General features: G+C 42.5%; 1 protein-coding gene across 2 annotated transcripts in view; it reads left to right on the forward strand.

Annotated features, from left to right (window-relative positions):
* Positions 1-26,625, forward strand: part of sdk2b (sidekick cell adhesion molecule 2b) — a 227,546-nt gene that overhangs the window by 138,147 nt on the left and 62,774 nt on the right. For both annotated transcript variants that reach the window (XM_029527583.1, XM_029527584.1), the window contains exon 2: positions 16,593-16,752. In XM_029527583.1, coding sequence (XP_029383443.1) covers positions 16,593-16,752 — 160 coding nt within the window. The remainder of the gene's footprint in view (positions 1-16,592; positions 16,753-26,625) is intronic.

Consider the following 26,625-nt stretch of genomic DNA (forward strand, 5'->3'; position numbering starts at 1 on the left):
GTGCCTCTGCCTACTACTGTGACATGTGACATGGACAAGAACCTACAAGCCGTCCCCGTGCACTAGATATTTTTATTTTCATTTCATTTGAAACTTCAAACGTTTAAGACCGACGAATAAAAGCAAAAAAAAAAAATAGTAATCAAATGAGCCCACGATGGAAAGGCGCTGACGAGCACCTCCTGTACAATCATATAGTCAATGTGAATGCTGTCTCAGTAGACTTGAGATTAGTAATGAACACCTCCACTTCACTCACACCTCACAAGCAGCTCCAGACACTCAATTAAAATGACCTGAGAAGTGCCTTTCTTCTGCTTCCTCTCATCTTTATCAATGTAAAGTACAGTTTCACATTCCTCACCACGCCAGCGGAAACTGCGCTGGAATGAGCTCGTGCTCTTTCACGTATTCCACAACAACCCTCATCCACCTCTTCCAATTAAAACAGTCATTGTTGTCCTCGGGGGAAATTGTTTCAATATGATGGAGAAGAGCCCCCGTTGATATCAAATCCTTTTCAAGCATATTGCGTCATCCTTTTCTATTTCTATCCCTTCTTCTCCTCAAAAACGGTCCCTTGAATTCTCCATCTTTTGCAACAGAGACTACACGTATTAAACATAGACCAGAGCTCGGCCACTCAGAGGGAGTCCTGCTTGCTCTCTGCATGAAGTGAATTAAAAAGAAAAAAAAAAAAAAGTGTGGGACAAAGTGATTGCGTGAAAAGAAGTCGAGTGAAGGGAAAGCACAAAAAGAGCATGAAGCTAGGAAGCAGTGTGTGCGTGTGTGTGTGTGTGTGTCTGGGACATAAATGGCAAAGGCAAGCGGCTTTTGATTTCTTGCTTTTGAAGGATCTTACCCCTTCATCTCATCCTGCCCGCCCAGCCTCGCAAAGGCCATTCTGCCCTTTCTCCTCCAATGACAACACTCTTCTTTCCAGGACAATGCCTCGTGGGACTTTTGTTTAGCTCTGATCTGCATTATAAAAGAAGGCTGATGGGACAGGTAAGAATAGGACGGGCGTTGGCTAATTGTAGAGAGGACACCGCTGAGAGGACAGGTAGGGGGTGAGTTTGTCCTTAACAGAGTTTTAGTTTGGAGCTGAATCACTTAACTTATAATTGCCTGTGGGACCGTTTAGTCCAACAACATATGAAAAACATTTTAACTATGGAAGTGGGGAAACCATGAATCAGTATATTTCAACATTTTTATGTATTGATTTCACTTTTTCACAATTTTCTTCCTGTTCATAGTGTTCACCACCATTCCCATCTGCAATTACAACTTTGTGACATGTGGGATTTTAATATAGAAGCGACACAGTGGTTCAGCCACAGCACTGCGTCATCCCCTGCGCCCTGACTGCCACCTGGTGTCAGCAGGAAATGGCTCCTCTTCCGTCCCACCCCGTGACCCCTCCAATGATTAGCGATATCACTAATGAATGGATTTAGAAATGCTGCATCATCATCACTGCAAGCTTCACACGGAGCCAAGAAAGTCTACCAATCACACAGCAACTTTGAAAGAAACTTCCAGCGCGGCAATGTGAGGCTGAGACTGGATGCAGCGTCCACCAAGACCACCAAATATCTCTTATCCTTCCATTTACTGTCGCCGATGTGACTGTCTTCCACAGACACAGCAATTACTCAGATGAGTGCAAAATAATTATGAGTGCTTTAACATTTTCCTAATTTCCCTCCAAATGCCTGCATTGTATCGGTTTTTCTTTTGTAGCTCCTCCACATGGTGCTTATGCTTCCCACCATGTGAGGAAGATGGTGGCTGATGCATCAAGATGTTGCCAGATGGGAGGTGTGCCGTCTTGTGCTGGTGTGGGGGAGGAGACAGGCGGGCGTTGTCGGGAAGCGTGCAGGAGAGTAGCAGGGGCCTTCAAGCGTGCTACGTTGTCAGTGTGGCCGCAGGCACGCGCGCTTTTTGCGTAACATGTATAGCGTTCGTTGTTGAATGTATGGGGATGTAAAAACGACAGCTGATAGGATGTCAGTCAGAGGCACTTCATCTGTCATGGCGGCGCCGCCTGTGACAGAGTGAGGGATGGCTCTGACCTTCAGCAGTGACAAGGGAGCAAGGCAGCACAATAATGCTCCTCTCCTACTCTCCCTGGCTACCTTCCTGTTGCCTTTCGTAGGCTGGCGGGCCACACCCTCCGCTCAGCTCATCTTACTTCCGAATAGATGGATTTCCTGCTCAATGAGGAATTACTTCCAATATAGGAACTCTCAGTTTCACTTGGAGCTCTAATTAGTGTTGCATCTAAAAGTTTTGAAAAAAACAAAAAACAAAAAACAAACCTAAACCGGTCGTCTTTAACTGTCAGAGTAAGGAGCTGTGTAAGAGTGAAAGGTCAAAGTTGGGGCAGATATAGAGAAAAGAAGTGGCATTAAAGAAAAGCAAACAAATGGAGAGACATCTCGAGAGAGAGAGGGCAAAAGGTCGCTGATGGAAAAAAAAAAAAAAAACCAGAGTGACTTTGGACCGGGTAAAGGACAGGTGAAAGCCCCCGCATTGGCGTGACGAGTATGTGATCTCAGACGGCGACGAGACCGAGACCTCGTGATGGATGGTCCAACCTCGGCCCCACTCTGCAGTGTCATTAGGCAGAGAGGGTTTTTGCAGGACTTGTCTAAATGCAGCGTGCGGTTCCCCTGGCCATTCATCACAGCGCTGCCACGTCTGCGGAAGCCATCAACAATAAAGTTCCTCCGGTGGGTGAACCGAAGCTCCGAAAAGTGAGGATCTTGACAGATATAGTCTATAAGTCATAATTTCTCTCAGCCTGGATTCATTTTCCTGCAGAATATGTCCTTTAGGTTGTTTTTTTTTTTTTTTCTTTCATGAATTGAGGTCAGAGTAAAGTTGATTTACGGATAATATCAGATGATAATTTTATTTTCCTCCTCTTTTGTATACAGCAGGTGTGTGAAACTTCCACCTTAAACTGGATTTATTGAGTTTCTACACATTGTGATTCTGCGACTCACACTGTGATCTGTTCATATACTCAGCGATACCCTAACTGGCCTCCAGAGTTGACTTTGTCTCGGCTCTTTTACTCCTGTATGAATTGGATACCACTATGTGTCACAGATACAGAGCAGGAGGGCAAACTAATTTTCTCCATGCGCTGAAGTGGTCCGAGAATGGCTTCCTTCGGCGCCGTAAAGGCACACGTGCTCCAGATGATATGATTTTTTTTTTCTTCCTCATTTCTTCCTATGATGTGCATTAACCCTCAGAGGACGATGGGGAAAGCTTGTGGTTTATAAGCTTAAAGCAGATTACTATCCTAACAAATCATGTTGTTTTTTTTTTTTTTTTTTTTTTTTTTAGACTGCGACGCTTTCAGAAAAACTCATACTAGATATGGCATCAATGAAAAGATGGGATTTTTTTTTTCACTTGTTTGTTTTTAGAAAAAAAGCTGAATAGATTTAATGCCGAAAAAAAAAAAAATGGTTATGTGTGTATGAGTTTTCTTTGGTACGTTATGTAGTGGGATGGAAATCAGGCACTATGAACTGAAGTGCATCTTATATAAATCAAATGGAAAAACTTTTTTTTTTTTTGATTCTTTAAAGTGGATGTGGAGAGTATTTCGCTAGGAGCAGTGGAGTGGCTGAGTGTGTGATTTGAGTGTCCACTTTTAGACAGATGCTCATCACACAATGGGAGATGAGGTCACGAAGGTGGGAGGCGAAGCTGTCAATCACCGCACAGCCAATACACTTCCATTTGAAGAAGCTGTCAGTCTCCTGAGAGATGCAGTGATGACGCAGTCGCCACCGGCACCTGAGAGAGAGAGAGAGAGAGAGAGCGGGAAGGCTGGAGTTGTTTGGTAAACTGGAACGGGAAGAGCTGGCACTGATCCTGAATCTGCTACCTGTAGCTGTCATCAAGAGGTTTAGGTATGTCCTTACATCAACACTGCCATGTACTTTCAAAATCAAGTGAAATGGCAAAGAGAACCCAAAACGTGACGTCCTCATGAGGATACAGGGCGTTAGGGGTTAAATGTGAAGTGAAATCTAGCCACGGGTTAGCTTAGCTCTGTACACAAGCTGAAAACAGGGGAAGCGGGCAGCATTGTCCCAGTTCAGAGGGCACAGTCACAAAGCCCCAACTGAAATGAAACATTTCAGCTGTGCCTGCCCTTACTGCTGCCTCACAAAGTGTGTTTTCCTCCTCTTTTGTTCCCCGTGTATGGCCAAGTCGCACGGCCGCGATCTGCCTGACGAGGATGGTGACATCCTGGAGCCTTGGTGTCACTCTGAGGTTACCTCGCCCCAAAACTTCTGTTCTGAAGTATTTGTTCCTCAGGACAGATCTCACCTGTGTTCTGCCTGCATTTTTACGAGGTGATGGGCTTCCTACTGGGGCTTGTCTGAAAAATTGGAACATGACATAATTCACTCTCAGTCACTTTGACAAGCTTCATTCATCAAAACTAAAAAACCATTCCACGTGGGATTTGCAATTTTAGAAGTAAGTTGCAATCACCAAATTTGCCCTCAGGCCACATCAAAACTCTAGATGTTTTGAAATTGTTGCAGAAGAAAATCTCACTATAGTGAATCAAAAATTGCCTTTCATACACTTTACATAAACTCAGCTATTACCAAGCCACAACGTTTCCTGGATTCAGGCTATGCATCTCAGCCATCAGTTTTGTTCTTTACTCAGCTGCTGCCTTTCAAATCTTACACGCAAGTACATCAAAACTATAGAAATCCTGAACTGCTGCCGATACCTAAAATTACACTTGACCTGCCAGGTTTTTAATCCTCCTGTGTTATTTTTTCCCGATTTGTTTCTCAGCATTGTGGAAATCTCGGACTTTTCTTTGATAGCTGCTTTGGAAAAACATCTCAGAACATTTTTGCCCTACTGCTTATTTCAACTCAGGACAGATTAAAGTATTCCTTTTTCACAACAGCAAACTCCAAACTGTCATGAACGTGCATTTGTGATAATCCGTCTGGACTTCAGTGGCCTAATTCTCTGTGCTCTGTTCTCTGGCATCTCTTGTTCTTTGGCATCCGTATAAAGCTTCTCTCCTGCCGGCAGCTTGTCTAACATGTTTCCTCATCATCAGACCTAATTTTAAGATACGACCGGCTACTTTTACAGCGCAGGTTTTAAACAAACGCTGACAAAACAAGCTCAGCTCAATCTTGATTTGCTTTTTCATGATATGATTCAGCCCCATTGTCATGGCAATGTACAATATAGTCTGTTACCTCAGAATTTCTTTTTGCAATTATCATTATGAATAAGATCATCATTAAAACACACACTGGCTCAGTTTGATACACACATGGCTTTTTTCTGGTTTACATCCTGCCCTGTCTGTCGAATGTCACACAACTTGGAGCGAATTGGCTGTATTTTCTCTATGACCATCGGGGGGGCGACTCCACTTATCTTAAAGAGAAGGTTAAAGTGTCGATGAAATGTTGCTGCTTCTAACTTGTTGCGTGAGCTGAGTAGATGCGGGGAATGTATAAGGGTGTGACCGACAGATTGTACCACCAACGGCAAGCAAAAAACTCCAGGCGGATGCTAACCTTGTTTATGTCATTCACATAGAGTACTTTTAAAATTTGCCTAAATCCAATCACAATTTTCAAGGAAAATCATTTTACACTTAGAAACCAGAGAGTCGGTGCACATTCTTGATTATTTCATCCGAGACAAAAAACTTTTTTTCTTGACTTGGTTTGCTGTCGCCCTCCGCATTTCCTTCCACCTCTCTTATCTCTGCAGTTCTATAATCAATCATGAATGCTGTGAACAATAGTTTGCTATTTCCTCCTTGTTAGCCACCTTGATGTGCTGTGACAGATTGTCTTGCAGAGTGTGATATATATATATATATATATACCGACGGCAGATGCTGTGTGCACTGCTTACTCCCTGTCAGCCTTTGTGCAACAATATATCCAGGCCTAATACCCAGCCAATAAGCCTTGTGGCTTAAGAGTTTTTGTGTGCAGTGATGTAAATAAAACCCTTGTTTTGCCCCATAACCTAATCCTTGGACTTTATTATACAGTTTAGAAATTGTTTTTGTACACCCAGCCTCATAATCACCCTGCTCCTCCAGCCCACTTTCTTTTTTTCATCCTCCTCTTTTCATGCTTCATCCACTTTCTCTGCTTCCGTTCCGTGACCTCAGTACACCGGCAGAATACCGTGGCGATCATAAATAATAACTAAATTGAACGCTCATTAATGCCAGATTATGGTCCTCCTGAATAGCCGCAGTGGCCTTTTCCTCGATGCTCTCATCTGTGAGAAAGAAGAGAGGCATAAAGGGAACAAAAAAATGACCCTTGCTGAGCTATGAAGAACCACAGCTGTGCTTTTTTGCCCACATTCAGTCATGCAGTTGAACAGAAGTTGGGACAAATAACAACACAAAAACTTTATGATGTATAATTACAGCAAGTGATGAATAGCAGATGATTTGGTAAACTAGAACGTTTATTTGAGGTAGTACAAAGTACAAAGGGGACAGAGCAATGATCACATCTGAGCCAGGAGGAGGGTTTACTTAGCCTGTGTGTCGTTGTGTGCCTGTTTTTATGTGTTGTTAGGCGACAGGATGAGAGGCGGTCTCTGCTTGTTTATATGTGTGTGCATTTTTTCTCGGTGCGAAAGGCAAATGATGAGCAGGAAGGTGCCGACATAGACAGGAACAAGATGGATGAGACCGGCGACGTGTGCGAGCATGCAGCTCTCAGCACTGCATTGTGTGCGTGTGTGCACATGACAAAAAAGCCATTCACATTCACATGGCTGTATGCACACACACATGCACAGCCTGATGGATGCTTGCACTATCTTACACATGACAAATACGCATCAACGTGAATCATCAGAAAGGAGGGACTGTTAAAAGGATCTATTGAGGCAACTACAGGCCCCTTCTATCCAACAAACAGCTGCTATGTAGCGATGACTGAGTCTGACTACAAAGCCATTCATGCACATTAAAAGCCTTTAACAAGGCCATGAAGTAGAGTTGTTTCCTGTCGTACTCTAAAGCGAACAAGAGCTGAATTCGAAGAGATGCTGGATAATGGCCTCTCCTTCACTCTACCTCTGCTATCAAATGCTCTGTGTATTGACCTTCACTAATCATCTTCACTGAGTAGCAATTTAGACAATTATCCCCCCCACAAATTTCTTTTTCAAAGCGACTACTCCCTTGATTTAATTCCTGTTTTCCAGATCGATGTGCCCACGCTTGTCTTTGGCAGACATAAAATCCAAATGTGGCCCAAAACAATTTGGGCCAGATTCGTGCTGTGTCTGGTTTCGGTAGGTGATTTACTTCTCAACTGTTGATAATTGGAAAAATACAGGCTCCTTATTCACCTTGTTTGCTCGTGGTGTTGATTAGATGACATTAGATTAGAGAGTTCATTTTTTTTTTTTTTACCTGGGAAAGAGGCGGGGCAAAAATAAATCCGAAATGAATTTCCAATGTAATCACACACCGTTTCCACAAGGACAACACATCATTGTGAACACAAACAGCTGCATTTCATGAAGACTTCTGTAATTGGGTCGATGTTAAGTACCTTCGTCAGCAGGATCTATGCAAAAGGCACCGAACCAGTTTGGATCGGTCCTCGTTCGATTTGGGAGGCAGCTCTGTGAATTTTCTTAAACCACCTACCTGTCTATCAGTGAGGGCATCGGTTTGATCAGTCAGTTTCTCAGGCAATAATCTCTATTTTTGATGTGGAAAAAAATCAGGCGTGTTTACGCTGCTGGCAACTATGAATCTGTACATAGTGATGCAGATCCAGGTAATAATGTGGGTGTCTCAGATGCGTAGGATTGTTTGGCCTTGGCGGAGGTGTCACTAATGCATGTATGCATGAATTCCCACATACACTGACCTGTCATTCTTTAATAATTCAATCTAAACAGATAATTGGGAAATTTGCTTTTCTGCTGCATTGAATATTGATGCTCATACATATTGATGATTACTGTGGTGAGCAAGGCGCGTTTTGAGCATCGCTTATGGCGGGATTATGGTAGCACACAATACTGGTCGTCAAAACCACTGCAGCCGTTGTTTACCAGTCTTAATAACTTCCTTTTAGGATGTCTGGCATGAATTCCAACCTTTGAGCTTACGACGGTTGGAGTGTGTATAGCCTGTGAGGCATTTCAGGCAGACAGTCTCTGGCGCATCGATCAAACGCACCCTTTGTAGCGAGGCAGTGCCCACCCTGCCCACACTTCCATCGGTTCCATCGGTGCTGCTGCAGCCTCCACCTGCCGACTCCCCCTTCCCAAGGGAATCTGTGTTTGGCACTTCTCCAAATATAATATGATATTTGCACACGCTATTGTATTCGTGCAAAGTACTGCATAATGATACTGTGCATAGATAATAATGGATCCACTTCCCCTGATTTGGCTGAGTGGAATCGTATGAGCGGTGGCCAACATGAGGGTGAAATGTGTTATTTTGCGGCTGGCAGGAAATCATCACATGAGCAACACTGTCGGTTGGTTCTCACGCTGAACTGTAAACTTGGCTTGAAAAACGGCAGCGGGCGCATGGGCAGTTTTGGAGTTCAACTGACAGCTTGGCAAACACCTTGTATACAACACCTGCGTGTTTGTGCACGTCTATTGATATTTCTGTGTGTGTGTGTGTGTCTGCTTGTGTTTATGCCCCATGTCTTACTTTCCACCCATGGTTATTCTGCAGAGGTGGCGAGCAATAGGAAGAGCGGATTCCTCTTTTCTCCTGTCTACGATTCCACTACTGTAACCTGCCCATACATTATTGAGCGCCAAGAACATTGTTCCACGGCGTTAATTTTTCAGCAGGCCAGGGGTGGACTGCAGACACACCCCATCCCTAAGCCTTGGGTTAGGAAGGTTCAGGTCATTGATGCATACCGTCCTCCGCAATGTGTGTGTGTGTGTGTGTGTGTGTGTGCATTGGCTACGTGTTCAGTCTTTTTCTTTTCTTCTGGCTGTGCTTATTTCCCCATCCAGCACGAGTGCCAGGTCCAAATAAAACTCTAAAACTCTTTCATAACACTGTAATCCACCCACTTCCCATTTTAAAGGTCCAGTATTTTACCTCTTTTTAGTGTTTTATTGGACATGGTGTCACCTTTAAGAAGATGTATTGCAGTTTTAAGAGGCGAAAAACATCTCAATGTAGTTTTAGTGTCACATCTCCTCGGCTACTCGGGTTTCTCTCTGGAGCTTGATTGCCAAAAAGGGTGGTGAGCCAATCAGAAGAGGCGCTCTAAACCTGTCCTCTGTTAGGCTGTTTTCTGATTAATTCAATAAAATAAAAAAGCATAGCAGATTAGGTAAACGGTCAAATAAACCAAACCCTGTGTGGTTCGAAGCGTGGCCACAGAGTGGCAAAGCTGAAAACAGTGGCTGCTTTGTTTTGGCATCACAAAGTCACAGAAGTTCAGACGGTTCGTTTAGAGTCTTTGAATACAAGCTGTGTGCCTTTTGGTCTTTGACAGTACTGATACAGAGCCCAGATTGGAGTTAGAATAAAAAAAATAAAAGACAGAGACCTCACTTAATATGGTACTTCGCTCTTTAACTGATGTGAAAAAATCCCTTGCTGACACAAATTTGCGTAAAATCTTACAACAGATTGAAATTTCAAAAGGAACATATGTGTTTAAATCTTATTTTGGCGCATAAGGGCCTCAGAGCTAAATAACCGAGGTTATCTGCAGGGATGCTTCATGCAGGCTTTTTAGCCATATGATCCTGACACATGAGAAGCTTCTCTGCTTTATTGTGTTCCATAATACAGGAATTGATTTGCCTCCATAAACATAATAGCATAATATGCTCAGTGTGCTGTGCTCCACACTCCACCACTAAGGAGATTTTTCTTTCTGGATCTTGAGGGAAATTAAACCAGCTTGCTCCCAAGCAAGCAAACACGCACACACACACATTCCAGATACAACAATTTGCATGTGGCGATGTGAAGGAAAGAGGCAATTACACAAAAATAATGGGAATAGAGGAGCATCTATCAGCATATATTAAATCGTATGTATTGTTTCACTTCTCTGTCAGACATACTTGACACACCTATGTGACTTTTCTTTTTTCTTGCCGTGCAGCTCTGTTTCAATGCATTAGCTGCTTAGCCTAGCTTTGCAAGTCATTATAGGATTGCTGCAGGGTAAATGATAACAGTAAGCATGCAAGCTGAGAGCTTAGCCTTTCGTGGCTAAAGGTTAGCTCATAGATTTATGACTGCCACCCCTCTTTGCCCAGGCTGTTTAAAGAGGCAGACACTTTTAATGTTTGAGCTTCTCTGATTGATTGCGGCCAGACACTGCTGTCTTATCCCCACAGTGGAGCATATGAGATCGGAGGCGAGGACAGGAACATGAGTTATGCGAATTTTCAAACTTTCGCGACCTCAGATTATGGCAAACAAGGTTTTTAACTTTTTTTGTTTTTCACATGTAATTTCTCACATATCAGATGATATGCCGACCTCCATAGCTCACTGCAAACACCTCAACACAACCATAGTAATTTATCCCTCTCAGATTCTTCCTTGAAGATTATTTTCTATTTAAAAGGAAAAGCCAAAGATAAAAAGGCATTAGATCACCGTTTTTAGCAATATTCATTAATCATTTCATGACTGCTCAGATTCATCTTGTGACCAATCTGGGGTCCCGGCCTCCATTTTGGAAACTACCATCCCATAGTGAATTACAAATACCAAAACCAGCATCAAATAAATAAATAAAAATGTCACAGGAATAAATCACGAAGAAACTTTGACCTTGCCCTGATCTCCTGGACTCTGCTCGGGTCTGCAGACCAGCAGGGCTGGAAGCCCGCCAGCCGGAGTTGGAGTTGGGGAGAGCTGACCAGCTTGAGTGGAAATTAGAGTCCAGCAACATGGCCTCATGGGAAATGCAGTGCTACGGGCGAGGAGGAGGAGGAGGAGGTATCACTGAGCCATGAATGGAACACAAAACATGGGCCGACAGTAGTGCGCTGTGGACGTGCCAGAAAAGCTGTGTGTGTGCTGTGTGTGCACAAATGTCTGTATCTATGGGAATGTGCGTTTTTGTGATCACAACAATGAAGGTGATTGGTTCTGTGAAATTCATCTTTCATGTACTGCATGTGTGTTTATGGACAGAGCGTAGTGGAAGTCAGCAGCTGGCCTTAGTTTTAGTGTCTCTTAGGAATGAGAGAAATATCAGCCAATACTCGCGCACACACACACACACACACACACACACACACACACACACACACACACTGCCAAATCACTCTTTCACACTCAACAGATTCACACACAAAATGTACCATTCCATGCTGACATACATATACTGGCACAATTTGGAACGCCTCCATTTCTCATCCCACACACTTAAACACACACACACACACACAGACTCAGCAAGAGGGCCAGACCAGTGTGCTAAATAAAGACAGACAGTAGAACAGATTTTCACACCCAGCGGGGCCATTAGCAGCTCAGTTAGACCACCAGCAAACTTCCATCCTCATCAGCATCACAAACACTCACACACACACGCACACACCCGTAGACACCTGCCATCAAAGGGTGATACAAATCAAATGCACAGTCATAGAGGCATGGACATGCATGTAAACACACGTTCATTACACTTTAGCAATTAACGTATAGTTGGATGTCAACATGAGGATCCTTTTTTATTTTATTTTTTTTTGTATGCAAGAGTAAAAAAGTGTGTGTGTTTGTAGGGGGGTGGGGCAGTGATGGGGGGGGGCTCCAGGCTGCAGCTGAAATATGTATGCTGTGTCCAGGAGCGCTGGGCCCCTGAGGATTTTGGTAGAGGGGAGGTTGCTGGTCATGGCTGCCACCACAGCACCGCAGGCTCCTGGAGACTGTAAAGCAGCTGCATTCACGTCAACTGCATGACGTCTTAGTAAAAAAAAAAAAGTGTTATCTAAAGCTGCTAAGTGCTCAGAGGTTGTGAGGACGATTATTGAGAGCCACATTATTGAAAAGATGCTATTTTCATGAATATTGTGAGAAGACGCCCGCCTGAACAACGAGCCAGATTCACAAGCGATTGAACGGGTGCAATCAGTTCAACTCATCTTGGTGGCATGGCTTTAAGTTCACTGTTATTTTTGGTTGAAGCAGAAAGAAGTCCAGGGACGATCCTGAATACAGCGTTACAACCTTTGAGAAAAATCCAACACGGTCACAGAAAAGTTGCAAAAAATCTGTCACCCAGATGCTGAAAATATTGATCTCAACCTGAGCCTTAAAAAAAACACTTAATTGCGAACTATTGTGTGGTTCACGTTCCAGAGACATCATAGAATTGAATTGAAAAATATTTCTTCATGTTATTTTCTTTAAAATTTGTTTCTTTTTTTTTTTTTTTTTGCATTATTTCCATTCCTTGAAGAGGATATTTTTTATCATCTACAAAGCATTTAAACTTTTTATTTTTTTCCTTTATCTTTTTGGGTCAAGTATTTGGAAGGAAACGGGGAAAATGTCCCAAACGACAGCGCTTGTTATTTTTCAAAATGAATTCTCCATGTTCTTCACCATTATGAATTCTTACCTTAAGGCAGGCATTTGTACCTGGCACTGTTCTCATTAATGAGAAAGCAGATTTAATTGACTGTGTGCAGACGAGGTCGTATGTCTGACACACTAACCTGCACGTACACACACACACACACACCATGCCCCAGCTTTGAGTCGACCTGGGCTGTGTCTCTGGGGAACATCCTCTGGCTTTGGCTATGCTGTATGCAAATGAGGGGTTTCTGTCACACAATAATTGCACTGTGTTGCAGGAAGCAGGCAGTTGGGAAGTTGAGTTGGGTTGGTCTGCATCGGAGGTGTCTGGATACGGCGGTTGTGCCTCTGCATGTCATGTCCTGATACAGTATGTGTACGGCATTGCCTTTGCGTGATCTCGCCTAAAGTCAAACCTATTTTCTGCCTTGACGTCCCGATGAAGGCAAAAAAATAGATTTCATACTATCAGATGTATTTCACCAAACAGGATGCGGCGAATCGAGCTTTCATGGAGAGCAGAGGTGGAAGTCTAGGATGAGAGTCATTTGATGATAGGAACATAGTTTTACTATAAAACAGGAAATCATTAACAGAAAGGAAGTCTGTGTACGTTCTCAGTCATCCAGGTCAGATTTATCTGAGGAGGCTGAACTGGACTGGGTTGGAATATCTGAGGAGAAACGTCTTCAAGAATCTGTAACTAAGAACCAAGTCACATAAGGGACAGACCATAATAATAATGATAATAACACTCTCCTGTGGGTGGTTAAAGTTTATTTGATGTCAGCATCCAGCCATCCGCTCCCTCTGATCCCCTCAAGTACTTGGAAGAAATGCAAACCATTTATCACACATTTACTCTCCCTCCGGTTTAGGGGCGCACGTAATTCCCTCTGAGATAAAACGACTCCATTTTAAGAGAATGTGACATCCCCGCTGTGCCCTGACTAAGAATGTGCAACTATAGTGCAACGTGTGAATTTTAATTTGAGAAATTTATAAAGGAAAATGCTGTTTTCTTTTTTTTTTTTTTGTTTGTTTTTGTTTTTATCAATCATACTTTTTGCACCGGGGTTTATTTATCGCTGTGAGAGGAGCGAGGCGTTCATAAAGTTCTAAAGTTTAGCAGCTGACTGCTCCACTCTGTTGAACAGCCAAGTCCAAGGCAAATTTTTTGAGTTGTACAAATATGACTAATTGAAAAAAAAATAAATAAAATAAAGTAACTGAGATATCAGTAGCTGCAGGGTGCTGATTCCTCATCTAGATATCCCTGATGAGCTCTCATGGAGTTCCTAATGAGAGGGACTGCAGTAGATACTCATCAGTGATCAATGTTTTCTTTGGCCGCACGCCTTCCTGCGGATGAATGAGTATCTGTGGGTGATACCATATGCAATGCTTGTGTTCTGTTTGCATACCCCCCCCCCCACCCCCACCCCTGCTTTCCCTCAATGCACCGTTGCCAATCTCTTCCCTCCCCTTTTCTACATCCCTACTTCTTTATCTCCCCATCGTAGATAAAAGCAAAAGCGCACATCGCCAGGGAACAATTAGTCACAGCTATCTCAAATCATTATTGCACATCTCAATCGCCCTCATTTTCGCAGCCTATCTTCCTCCTTGCCCGGCATAGCGCTAACCCACAATGCTCTGGGAGATGTCCAGGCACTCCGACCCTTAAGGCACATCAGTCTGTTTTACATTTTATCTCCGTTTTGTATCTTTTAAGCCTCCTGCCTGCTACATCGCTTCATCATATCATTTTCCTCTCCTTTCACTTGACCTAAGTTTTCCTTTTTGCTCTTTCCTCCAGTTCACTGTGTATTTTTTTTTTATTGGCGCTGACAAACTTCACAAAAGGACTTTCTGACTAGCCATGACATTTCTTCTTCTTTTTTTTTTCTTTTGCTCTGTGGAGGTTTTCAACACCTTGACGAGCTTAAAGGATCTGATTTTAATTGAACATGGCACAACCAGGATGGCAAGGGGCTACAATTTTCAAGTTGAAGATACAAGGTTTTAATTTGAGTTGAATTTATATCAATATTGCATGGAGCTCTACTGAGTCTCTACTGTCTTCTCATATTTGTTATAAATATTTATTCTTGCCGACCGGCCTTCGGGCTGTTGCTGTGCTCAGGTTATCAAAAGTCAGTAGTCAGGCAAGCATATAAATATGCATTGGGGAGAGGGAGGGGTGGCATCACTTATGAATATTCATGCTTAATTTATTAAGCATTAATACATTTATAAAGTTATATCATTCACTTTTGAACTACTGTAACTTCTGTAAATATGCATTTTCTCTTGATTGTTTTTTGAAATATTGTTTGTGTTGATTCATCACCTTTGATTTGTTCTCTGCAAAGACAAATCTATTTCTGCCTGACATTTTACATATAATTTCCAAGCCCTTCAACATAACTTAAAGTGATGGTTTTTTTTTTTTCCTGGCTGCCTTTTAAGTACATTCATGGTCAAAATGGAGGTGAAATTGTGCGGATTTTATATGGAGGGGTTATTTTTATTTAACAGTGACGATAGACTAAATATTTCAACATTATCTGAAATGTATCTTCGCCACATTCGCCGCTATTTCCAAATGAGAGCATTCGGAATGGGAAAGCGAGGATGTTTTACCATGTGGTGAAACATGATAAAATACTACAGCCCGCCTCATGGTATGCTGGCAGTGTAAACACGGTTCTACAGAGTTAGAAGTCCTGGCATCAACATGAGCATCGGCTCCACTTCCTGAAGCCTCCGTCGTCATAAATTTGAGTGCAAGTGAACATGAAACGCTTGTAAATCATATTTGCCTCTTTACCTTCATTCCCTATTTCCCTCATCATGCCTTCACTCTTATCTGTCTACCTCCAGTGGATTTGTCAAGCTGAAATAGAAGAATTAAATATCAGCACTATAGATCATTTTGACAGTTTAATTTCAATGCCTGATTATTAGTCAATTTGATAATTATATTGTCCAACCATCCAATTAATGTGTTCTATATTTACAATGATCATCAAATAAGCTCTCCATTTTTGCATCATTTATCAAGGGTGAGATATTAGAAGCACAGGGGACCTTGACAGTTTGGTGCGTGGGTCTTCTTGATTGAGAAAATCCATGTGTGTCTGTCTCTCTGTCCGTCTGCCACGTTCTCCGCCCTGTGAAGAAGTTGTTGCTGTTCTTCCTCAATCCACTCCTTCACACTCAGCCGAGCGTGCTCCAGAAACACAGAAAGAGCAAAAGACAGAGCGAAACGAAGTGGAGGCGAACGAACGATGAAAAGATTTCATGCCTCCTCCTCGCCTGTACCGCTCCCCTGTCTGCTCCGTCTAGCTGGGAGGAAAAGCGGTGCACTGTGCCAACGAGTTACTGACACACAAACTATGGGAGAGCGGAAGATGCAAGGCCAATCCTTCGTGACTTGATGCCCCCTGCTTCCTCCTCCCTGTTAGCCAGGCGTCCCTGGCACTCCCAGAGTGAGTCAGATCACCTCAAACAGGCAGCAGCATGTCACAATGAGATCAGGTAGCTCCAAATGGAACACATTCAGATTGGGTTTTCCATCTGGAGGGTGGCAGCTTGGTGTTTACAAACCAGTGGTAACCAAATGCACCGGGGTTTGCTTTTGTCTTAGATGAGATCCCAGCATCTGACCATGTGCAATCTGCAACAGTCAGATAGTTGTAAGCATTAACTGCAGTTGTTGCCTCTCTGTTCAAGTCTTCAAATAATTTTCAGTAGCTTCACTTCACGTTTCTTTGTTTGTTTTTTCCATGTGAACATTTCTGTTTCCCAGTTCATGGATGTGCGTGGGATTTAGGAATGGTTGTTTTTCATTGGGGTGGTTTTTTAAGGTGCCTGTTTTATCCCCCCACTCCATTCGCTTGGTTCAACAGCACGACAAGAGTAAAAAAAAAAAAAAAATCTTTCAATTTCAAACTCTGTTGTTTATCCTTTACAGATGACGTGCCTCCCTATTTCAAGACAGAGCCGGTGCGTAGTCAGCTCCATCTGGAACGCAACAGGCTGGTGTTAACCTGCATGGCTGAGGGGAGCTGGCCGCTGGAGTTTAAATGGATCCACAACAGCACCGAATTAACTCGCTTCTCACTGGAGTACAGGTGAGCTCCACTGAAACTGAAAGACAGACAGATGTGCTTCTGAGTGAATAGCTGATCCCGCGAGTAACTTACAGTAAACAGAAATTTCATCGAAGTCAGAAAGTAAACAGCGCTCTCGTACAAAGCCAATGTGTCGTATATAATTCATATTTCACATAAATACGCAATATCTATCTATATATATAAAAAAGTTTAAGTCAAATCATCCTAAACTTTGCTGCAGTACATGCTTCCCCACAGTTAGAAAATATATTTTTTGACCCCACATTTGGTATCTCATAAATGATGTAGCAGCCAAATCAAATTCTCATTAAAAAATAATTCGGCTAAATGAGACATTCTGCCTAATTTAACTTGCTAAACTAAACTAGCTACAATAGGGAAACTGCAGTGAAGTAGGCATTTCATTATAGTTCTATTAAAGTGGTTGTGATGACCAGTAAGTATGTTGTATTGCAGGTTCTAAGACAATTTAGATGAAGAAAGGTAACAAGTGTTAGCCTGGTTTAGCACCATAGCAGCTCTTTCTATCTTAAAATAAATTCAGCTTTGAATTTAAATTCAGTTCGGTGTCTATCTAAGTTGCATGTTTCAATTTACTGAATTTTACATGAATTTGCTTTCAAGTATTTCAGTCAAATCTCTTCAATTCAGCCGATATTGTCAGATAAAATTGTAGACATGTCAAATGAAGGTCGAATTTGAACTTGTTTTCTGTATTCTGTGTGGATTTTTTTTTTTTTTTTTTCGCAGGGCAGTCAGTTATAGTTTCATTATGAAGTAGCCTGCTAAATAAAGGAACAGCTCTGGCTATTTTGCTTTCTCTCTGAGTTTCGCTCCAGCCTCTGTCCTTTCCCCTCATGGCTCTGTGACCTCCATCAGTCTCTTTCTCTGGAGAGGCAGCAAACAAGTGAAAGGCGTGAATGAGGGTTAAGGCAGGAGATAAACTGTCTTTAATAGTAACTGGATGATCCTAATCATGTGGCAAACATTGCTCTTATCTCAGAGAGAAGTGTGTCTGCACTGAGTGTTGTGTGTGTGTGTGCAGAATGCAGCGTAAATGAAGCTCCAGAGGATTGAAAGAAAGTTCGTTGACACACGCTTTGCTGATCTTAGCTGAACTGTTGTGCTCCAGTGTGTGTGAGAGAGAGAGTGTGTGGATGTGAAAACAAAAGGGGGGTGAGCGCTCACGCAACATCAACCTTGTTGATGGAGACGGGCCGTTCTCCTGACAATCTCCGGGGACAGATAAGACCAGAGCGGGAACAACGAGGCAGGAAGGGCAGGAATGACACACAGCTGCTGGAAGAATTGATCACAATGGACTGTACTTTGAAGTACCGTTGTCTGTCGCCGCTTCGGGGCCCTTTTGACTGTTATTGAGGGATGCAGTGCGTGATTAAACAAGCACTCAGGCATAAGTGTGTGTGTGTGTGTGTGCGTTTGTTTTATGAGTGTGTGTATAAGGCGTGACTATGCCTATGCAGATGATTTTGTCACCAATAAGGTGAGGTGTTGTGTAATTAGCTACTGAGGTAAGTGATAGCTGCATCGTCTAACCTGTCACATGATTCAGAAACGTGCAGAAATGTTTCTCAGATAATAAATTAATCCTGCCCTCATTGGTCTTAATACAGCCTGTAATTGTGCAGGTACTGTGAGGTGCAACGAAAGTATGTATTGGTTTGTGACAACTGTTTGCTGAGAAGGTGCTTACGTTTCTCATCTTTTTTTGGTTTCTGTTATTGTGTGACAGCACCAGGTTCGGCTTGGCGTGTTTCCACAGAAGCCCACAGGACAAACTGAACAATGCCTCTGCAGAGGGGCTTTTCACATTTCTTAGGCTCCAACACTGTAGACTCTCCCGCTGCCTGGGAAAGCAAAGAGCGAGTGAAGGAGGTATTCAGCAGTTTGCCCATCAGATACCATTAAATCTCCTGCGCTGGTCTTTTAATATCGACGACCAACTCGGTTCAAATTACAAGATAGAGTTGCTGGAATTGCGTGAATCGTTTGCACTGAAGCCACCAGCGCTGCTAAATAACATAAACGATAAGACTTACAAATTCCCCATAATCCCTTACAATCTAACCAGATAGTCGTATTGTGTGTGTGTGTGTGTGTACATGTGTGTTTGTGTCCTTTGCCACCGGACAATAGTTATGTCCCATATTTTTGAGAAAATGATTAAGGATTAGGAAAGTAGTAGTTACGGTTATGGCTAAGATCTTGGCTCTTGGCTATTTGGCTATGAATACAAGTGTGTGTGTGCATGTGCAGTCTTCCTCATCCTTCAAGTCAGCCATTCTCTGTGCCAGGAGAGAATTTGAGCAGAGCAGACCCCCATATTAATGAGGTTATAGTCGAGGTCCCCAGTGCTGAGTGCTGTTTTAAATATTGACACCATGTGACTTGACCTTGTGTCCTCTGGCAACCGATCAATACTGCAAGGTATGCGCATGGGCGAGCATTACTATTCAACATGTAGCTGCATGGCTTTGAGTTTGTGTGTTTGTGTGTGTGTGTGTGTGAGAGAGATTTAAGAGAGTGGCACAGTTTTAGTGATTGGCTGTGGGGAGTGCTGTCAGCTATCAGCAGCGTCACATTCGTACCCATCTCAGTGCATGTTTTCACGCCATTTGGCCGGCGTCCTGCTCTCTTTGTGCACAAATATTCATTTATCTTCAAATTAAAATTCAACTTAATTAAGATTATATCCAGTACAAGTAAGTAAGGCAGTAAGGTTGAACCCATCAGTCATAGAATTATCCCCCCCACACAAACCCTCAGTGGCTCAATTTGGTCTATAAATAGACTGCATTGTGCCACATGACCAAAAACCTCTGGGGTGATTACCTGGCACACCAACATTCTTTATAGTGCAGATAAACCAAGAAACTTAATTAAAATAATTAATTATTAATCAAACCTCAAGAGTAATTTTTGTTTGTCAACCTGTTTTTGAATGAACTGGTGGAGTGTGACCTCTGGGAAAGATAAACCCCTCCCACGATTTCCACATTGTAAAGAGATGGACAGATGAATAAAAAAAAAAAAAAAAAAAAAAAAAAGTTTTTACAAAGGCTGAAGAAAAACTAAGAAGATCTAATCTCATTACTCACTCCCAGAAGAAAAAGCAATTACATTATGGCGAAGACACGGCATTCCCGGGAATCACAACTCTGCTCTGATTGACTTGTCATCTCTGTGCACTCGACTGTCTGTTGTTGTTGTCGTTGTCAGCTTTTTGTGGAGTGAAAATTTGTTTCTTTTTTCTCTCTCTCTCTCTCTCTACAATTACAACAACATAATATTTTTTTTTTTTTTTGGCAACATTTGCTTTACAAAATAAAATGATTTCACCAAAGTGTCACATTGGTGTTTGCAATAATGGCTGCAAAATGTGACAACAGTTAGCCAGTAATACATTTATATTATGGTGTGTGTGTGTAGATTAAGTTGCAGTTGTGTATTTCCTGAAAATCCCCCACTCTTCTCTCTTTGTTCATCCTGCGTGCCTCAGTCTAATCCACTCGTACCTAAACTACCACAGAGATTCTGTATTTTTCCTTTTTTTTTTTTTTTTTTTTTTTTACACATATAATTTAATGGTGGCTCCGAACTAATTAACACAACTTCACCACAATATTATTCAGTGTCTGAAGGGAAGAGATGTTGAGCTTAGTTTGCTAACTAGAGGGAGATGAAGGGAAAAACAGGAGGGGGGGGGGCACAACATGCTTTCTGTATGTGCACAAAATGACATCTCCCCATGGACTCCACACACCGAGAAATATTCTGATGATTTAATACACGATTGAATTTCAAATCGTTTAGTTTGATGAATAAATATTAGTTCCAAACTTCACTTAGAACAGGATGGGGTATTGTTTTGTTGAATTATTTATTTATTTATTTATGATGTATACTTGTTCCTACTCTTGAAAAAAAAAAAAACTAAAAACTTTTTGCCACATTGGCTGCCACGACCAGACATTTTTCAGAAACAATCCCAAAATCCACGAAACGAAAAGAAGTTGGACACTGTTTAAAAATTATTCCTCTCATATTTCTCTTTTTGCATTCTCCATGAATAACTTAAACATGCAGCCAAAACAGTTCGCTTGTTAGCAAGTTGCAACCGGTTGGACGTCCCGTGTGTAGGTGGGTAGATCGGGATGAGGGCGGAGGTGCACGTGCAGAAGAAGGAAATTGGATCAGGAATTAAAAAAAAACATCCGACAAGGATGGCGAGATTAAAATTTGTTTTTTCATTCCCGTTTTCTAAGTTTAATCCTCCCAGTATATTGTTGTTTTTCTGAGCACTGCTCATTCCGCTGCTGCCGTTGATCACTTCTACACTGCGTTGCGTAACCAATTTACATTAAACTCAAATGTGCTATATATTATCAATTTTGTGACACCTTTTCTCTGATCACTGCTTTGAGAAGAGCTCTTAAACCGTGAATAAATAAAAACCAGGAGTATTAAAATAAATGAAACAGTAAAAGATGTAGAGCTACTTGACTAGATGAAATGACATTGTCCTTGAGATGAAAAAACTAAGAGATGATATACACTGCAAATCCACTTTTTGCCCAGCTTTTACTGAACTGTTCAGTAAATGACCTCAAATCAGACAAAGGTACACCATAAACTGCTCAAGGTAAGAGAAAGCCAAAAAAAAAAAATCAGCTGCCCAAAAACTGAAAAATCCCACAACCTTTTCAGGGATTGAGAAAAAAAGTGTTTATCTCTATCTACGTCTCTTGCAGCAATTGAGGCAAATGAAGTGGTAAAATTTCCAAATTCTTAAAGGCTTCCCAGCTTTTGTTAACTTATAAACTCTCTACAAAGGCGGCACTGGAAGAAACCCTGTTGACGCGTTATTAGGAGAGTACTGTACTGCAGGAAGTACATCGCTGTCAGAATGACAGGACTAACAAAGCGAGAGGCTCCGCCTGGTCAGAGGTTCATCCTGCAGCAGGATAATGAGCACGAGCATTAGAAGAAAAGAGCTAGCTGGCGGCTTCGCACGCTGGAAGAGTGTGTTCAGAGACTGAATGAGTCAAAATTGGAGACTATTTTAAGCAACTGCTCCTTTTCTGTTTGGTCTCTGATTTCATTTTAGGGGGCACTAAAGGTTGGCGTGGGCAGTAATGCAGTGGTTTGTATTACTGACTCATTTCGGGTTCAAACCCGTATTAGTTTCCTCCCAAAATCCAAAGAGCCCAGCCATGAACAGCGGACCCGTCCGGGGTCAGGACGATCCAGCCCACACATAATGGACGTAGTAAGAAATAAACAGGTGTTCTGAAACTTTCTACTGCTGCCATAATCTCCTCATAAAACAAAAACAAACCAAATTCAGCCAGAAGCAACAAAAAGTTCAACTGAGCGATTTATTGGATTTAATTATGTTTCATCATCCTTGTTCCTTTTTTATCTCCACGTCGCTTCTAATGAGATCAGCGATATTCTTGTTACTCAGAAACATCCCATTACAGGCCGGGAAAGTTCCATACCTGTAATGGGACGTCTCCATTTGAATCACATATTGTGAGAGATCGACCCAGCTCGGACAGAGCTAGCCAGACCACGTCTCTCTATGGATGACCCTAATGGATTCCTATCTGTAACTAAAAATGTCCATTTTCTATCTCCCTGGCATTCTCCTCCGCGGCCCCCAGATACAATAGATTATTTTTTAACCTCCTGTCTGCCCCCTTGCCATTCCTCACTCCTTGTTTTCTACAGCAGAGTGGACTGAGGGAGTCAGAAAGTGCAACTGAGAGAGGAAAAAAACAGACAGCATTTGATTTATTATGCACATATATTGTGTTTGTGTGTCCAAATGGATTTCATTGTCAGTGGGTGCGTCTGCTTTTCTAATGGCTGATCATTTGTTCATTCATTGATCTTCTACAGCTTATCCATTTCCGGATCACGGGGGGTGTTGGAGCCAATCCCAGCTCATGCTGGGTGAGGGGCGGGGTCACCCTGGACGGGTCACCAGTCCATCACAGGGCCAACACACAGAGACAGACAAAGACCAACAACCACGCACACTCAGACCTACGGACAGTTTAGAGTCACCAGTTAACCCAAACAGACACGGAGAGAACATACAAACTGCAGAGACAGGCAGCAGGCCCGGGAATCAAACTTGGGACCTTCTTGTTGTGGTGCAACAGCGCTAACCACTATGGGTGATCCACTGCTAAAATTATCAGCCATATCAGCCCGAGCACAAGGTTGTGTGATTACATTCGGCACTCGTCTGGGTTCTCACATTCAAGCAAAACGTGCACGTCGGTCTCCTTGAGCCCACAGTACGGTGGGATCCTGCATAATGTTGTGTCTGCAGTTTGATACAATGTGATGGAAGCATGCTGGTGAGATTCCTGAACGTTTAGCGCTGACCTACATTCAGCGGGTGCTCGCAGGGGTGCCGTGCCTGTCGGCGTCTGCAGCCTCTCAGACTCGCACAGTATTCCCAACAACCGATATGGATGGAAGTCCTCTGAGGAAAAACACCTGAAGTCTGTCCTCATGTCGGAGATTCGAGAAATGAAGTCATTTAGAGCAAAGTGTCTGATCATCACCCGATTTATTTAAGCAGCCTCTCACACAGCTGATCACAGATCCTGTGAAACACGAGCAGGTGCTGAACGAGTGCAAGAGAGAAATATAAAGATCTGCTCTTTTCAGTTCACATATATACGTTTCTTTTTTTGAATTGACATCGTAAATCCGTTCTCATGTACCTCGGTATCAAAGCTATAAAATGCCCTCACGGAGGAAGTGATATTTAATCTGCCCTCTTTTAGACGGCGCCGTTCTGAACTTTAACACCAGGCCTTCCCTGCAACTGAAGATATTTTTACATTGTGCATTTTCTCTTCAGGTAGCCCTCGTGTTGTTGATCACATATATTCCATCCAATTCTCTGTTGTCTAAGTTCCGTGTGACAAATACAAATTTGGATGAAGTAGAGTCAGAGCTACTGCAGAAATGACTGATATCAGAGATGCCTCACCTTTTATCCCGCCATGTTAAAGGTGTGATGTCTCCCCTGATGCCTTTTTTCCATCTTTTGTTATTTGATGATATAAATATCAAATCCCTCTTCTGTAGTGCTGCTGAAATTCTCTTTCTTCACAAAAATGTTGACGCCAGATTTATCAGCGCGGCATTAACTGACAACGTATTTTATCTTTTGCTCATAACAGATAATGCCTGATTAAACTTTGAATGTGGTTGCGTTCAGGCACGTTAAATTTAGGGGAGAAAATATTTTTCAGGTTAAAACACACGTTTAAGTCAAAAGTTACTTTAAGGAGAAGGCACATCTTTTTATTAAAAGTAGTGAAAGTAAAAATGTAATGAAAAATAACTGCATTGTGAAAAAAGGGGTGTTTGTTTCAAGGAGCTGCAGGAGGCCTGTCGGTGTCTCTCTGACTGACAGCAGCTGCCAGGCTGAGCTCCTGTATAGATCTTGTGTACAACAACCGTGACCGATCGAGGCCGAGTAAACAAACAGCTAAGCTTGGAAGGCATGAGCAGACCTTGAGTTGTTACCGGTGGTCGTATCGAAGGGTATGGACCGCATCAGCATCTCAACCAGCTAATCAGTCTTCTAGCCTGCCAGCTGATCTTAGAGCTGAACCCCTCCGCCCCACGAACGTTCCCTCGCTGGCTTATTCGCCGGGTATACGTCCGGTCGTGTGTTCCTGTCTGTCAGCTGGATAAGAAGGAGACTTGAGCAGAAAAGCTAATGTGCTCTTCAGAGTCTGCGGCTGTAGCGTTTAGCAGCAGGCTGATGTTTTGTTGTCTGTGTGACCATAAAATAAATCACATGGACTAAGAAATTTCTCTGAGGAAACAATGGTCACATTCATTTATAGTAAACAGGGTTTGACGGATTGTTTGCAACACAGTTTTTAATTCGAGACAACTTTTTTCTGTTTAGAAATAGAGCCATGATTTTCCAATGCATCAATATTCAAATAAATCTTTTACAGACACGGTGATTTAGATCAGGAAATTCACATTTTTCATTCATTTATACACTCTGCAGTTCGACAGCCCACTGTGGCAACCTCAGGCTTCAATCAGACGTGAGGTTTAGCACTTTTTTGTGATGCAACAGGCACGTTTGTCAGCCAACTGACAATATAATATATAATATAAAATAATATAAAATCACAGCACTGACCTGCCGAGGACCCTCTGGTGGCCGCCGGAGGACTGAAGCGCAGCACCAAGAGACAATTGTCTTTTCAGATCATGGCCAGTGAATCTTACAGAGAACACAATGATAAAACTGACCAATCGATACATAAAGAGCAACAAAATACAGTCGGCAATAGTCTGTGTAAGCTGTCCATCAGACAGCTTTCCATCTGTTGTATCCACCGAAAAGATGTGTGCAGGCCGGCCCTCTTGGGCCGTAGACAAATTACCCGCTATTGATTTCCAGTAGACTAAGCCACATGTTCCCATTACCTGTCATGTGTTGTATGTGGTCGGTATTAAGAGGAGACCAATATGAGAAAGAAAACTCTTATCCTGTAAAATTTAGGGGGATGTCATGAAGCGTGATCCGATACACTTTGAAAAGGACATTGTGTCAAAATATATAGTGCGTTATTGATTTTCTTTGGAAAATGAGGAGCATGCTTTCAGAGCTCGGCGAAGAATTGGAAATGTGTGTGTTCGATTTTGTGTCAATGCATTTGTCGCACAGCGGGCATTTCACTTTTCGTCTTGGCTCTGTGTGATGGGTTTTTTTTTTTTTTTTTGCGGGAATTCACCGTGTCACACAGCGCAAAACATATTATCATCCCATTTTAATAATTGCACACATCAATCCATCACAACCGGTTAAAATAAAAATGGAAGATACAGAAACTAGGCTGTCAAAAATAATAATGTTCCTCCTCTGTTGGCTTCGTCTACATGTCGCTGAAGGTATTACGGGCTGTTGCTCCACAGTGCTGTGGAGTGAACTCATTAGCAAAAGTAAGGTGACATCCAGCCGTTAGGAGAGGGGGATGACCTTTTCAGAAACTCAAAACAATAACAGAATAAAAAAAAATGACATCATCACTATTGGGCCAGACACACGGCTAAGTTTTTGCTTTTATTCAGAGCTTTTTGAGATCAAACGTTGGCATGATGCGTTGCCAAAGATGCCCTTTTAGATTTTAAGTCATTTTCCGTCTTAAGGGAAAGAACCAGTAAATGTAACGATTCTGAAAGAATAAGAGATGTAGGTACCAGGTCATCCCAGATTTATGGTGTTTTATAATGTGTCATGTCATTAAGGGTATAATTACAATGTCCTTGTGATGTGTGTTTGAGGGTTTATAATCTTACTGTATAACCGGCAGTTATTGGAGCTAACCTTGGCCACAGGTATGATGTTATTACAGGAACACTCCCCGTAAAGTGTGCTGCATCCATCTTCAATCAAGGATTATAGTTTTGCCAATCATCCCCTAACCTTTCCCTCCCCTTATCTTACTCCCTCTCCACCTTTTGGTTCTTTCCATCCCTGTCCCTCCCTCTCCGACCCACTTCATGGCCAGTTCCCCCCTTCCTTCTCACGTCCCTCTATCCATCTCCCTGCCACTCCTCCATGTAATCATTTCTCCTGAGTGGGGCTAATTAAAGGGGATCTGACGGAGTGCGCTGACCACAGGAACATCAATCAATCTCTGTCCAACACAGCGAGGCCCCCGCTGACTCCCCCAACCTGCTGCCAAAGCGTGGCTCCGCAAAAGGTTAATTGTATTCATTATATAAGGGACGGAGCAAACGATGGAGACAGTGAGAGAGAGAGAGAGAGAGAGCGAGCGAGGAAATACC

Source organism: Echeneis naucrates, chromosome 19 (genome assembly GCF_900963305.1).
Source record: "Echeneis naucrates chromosome 19, fEcheNa1.1, whole genome shotgun sequence".
NCBI lineage: Eukaryota > Metazoa > Chordata > Actinopteri > Carangiformes > Echeneidae > Echeneis > Echeneis naucrates.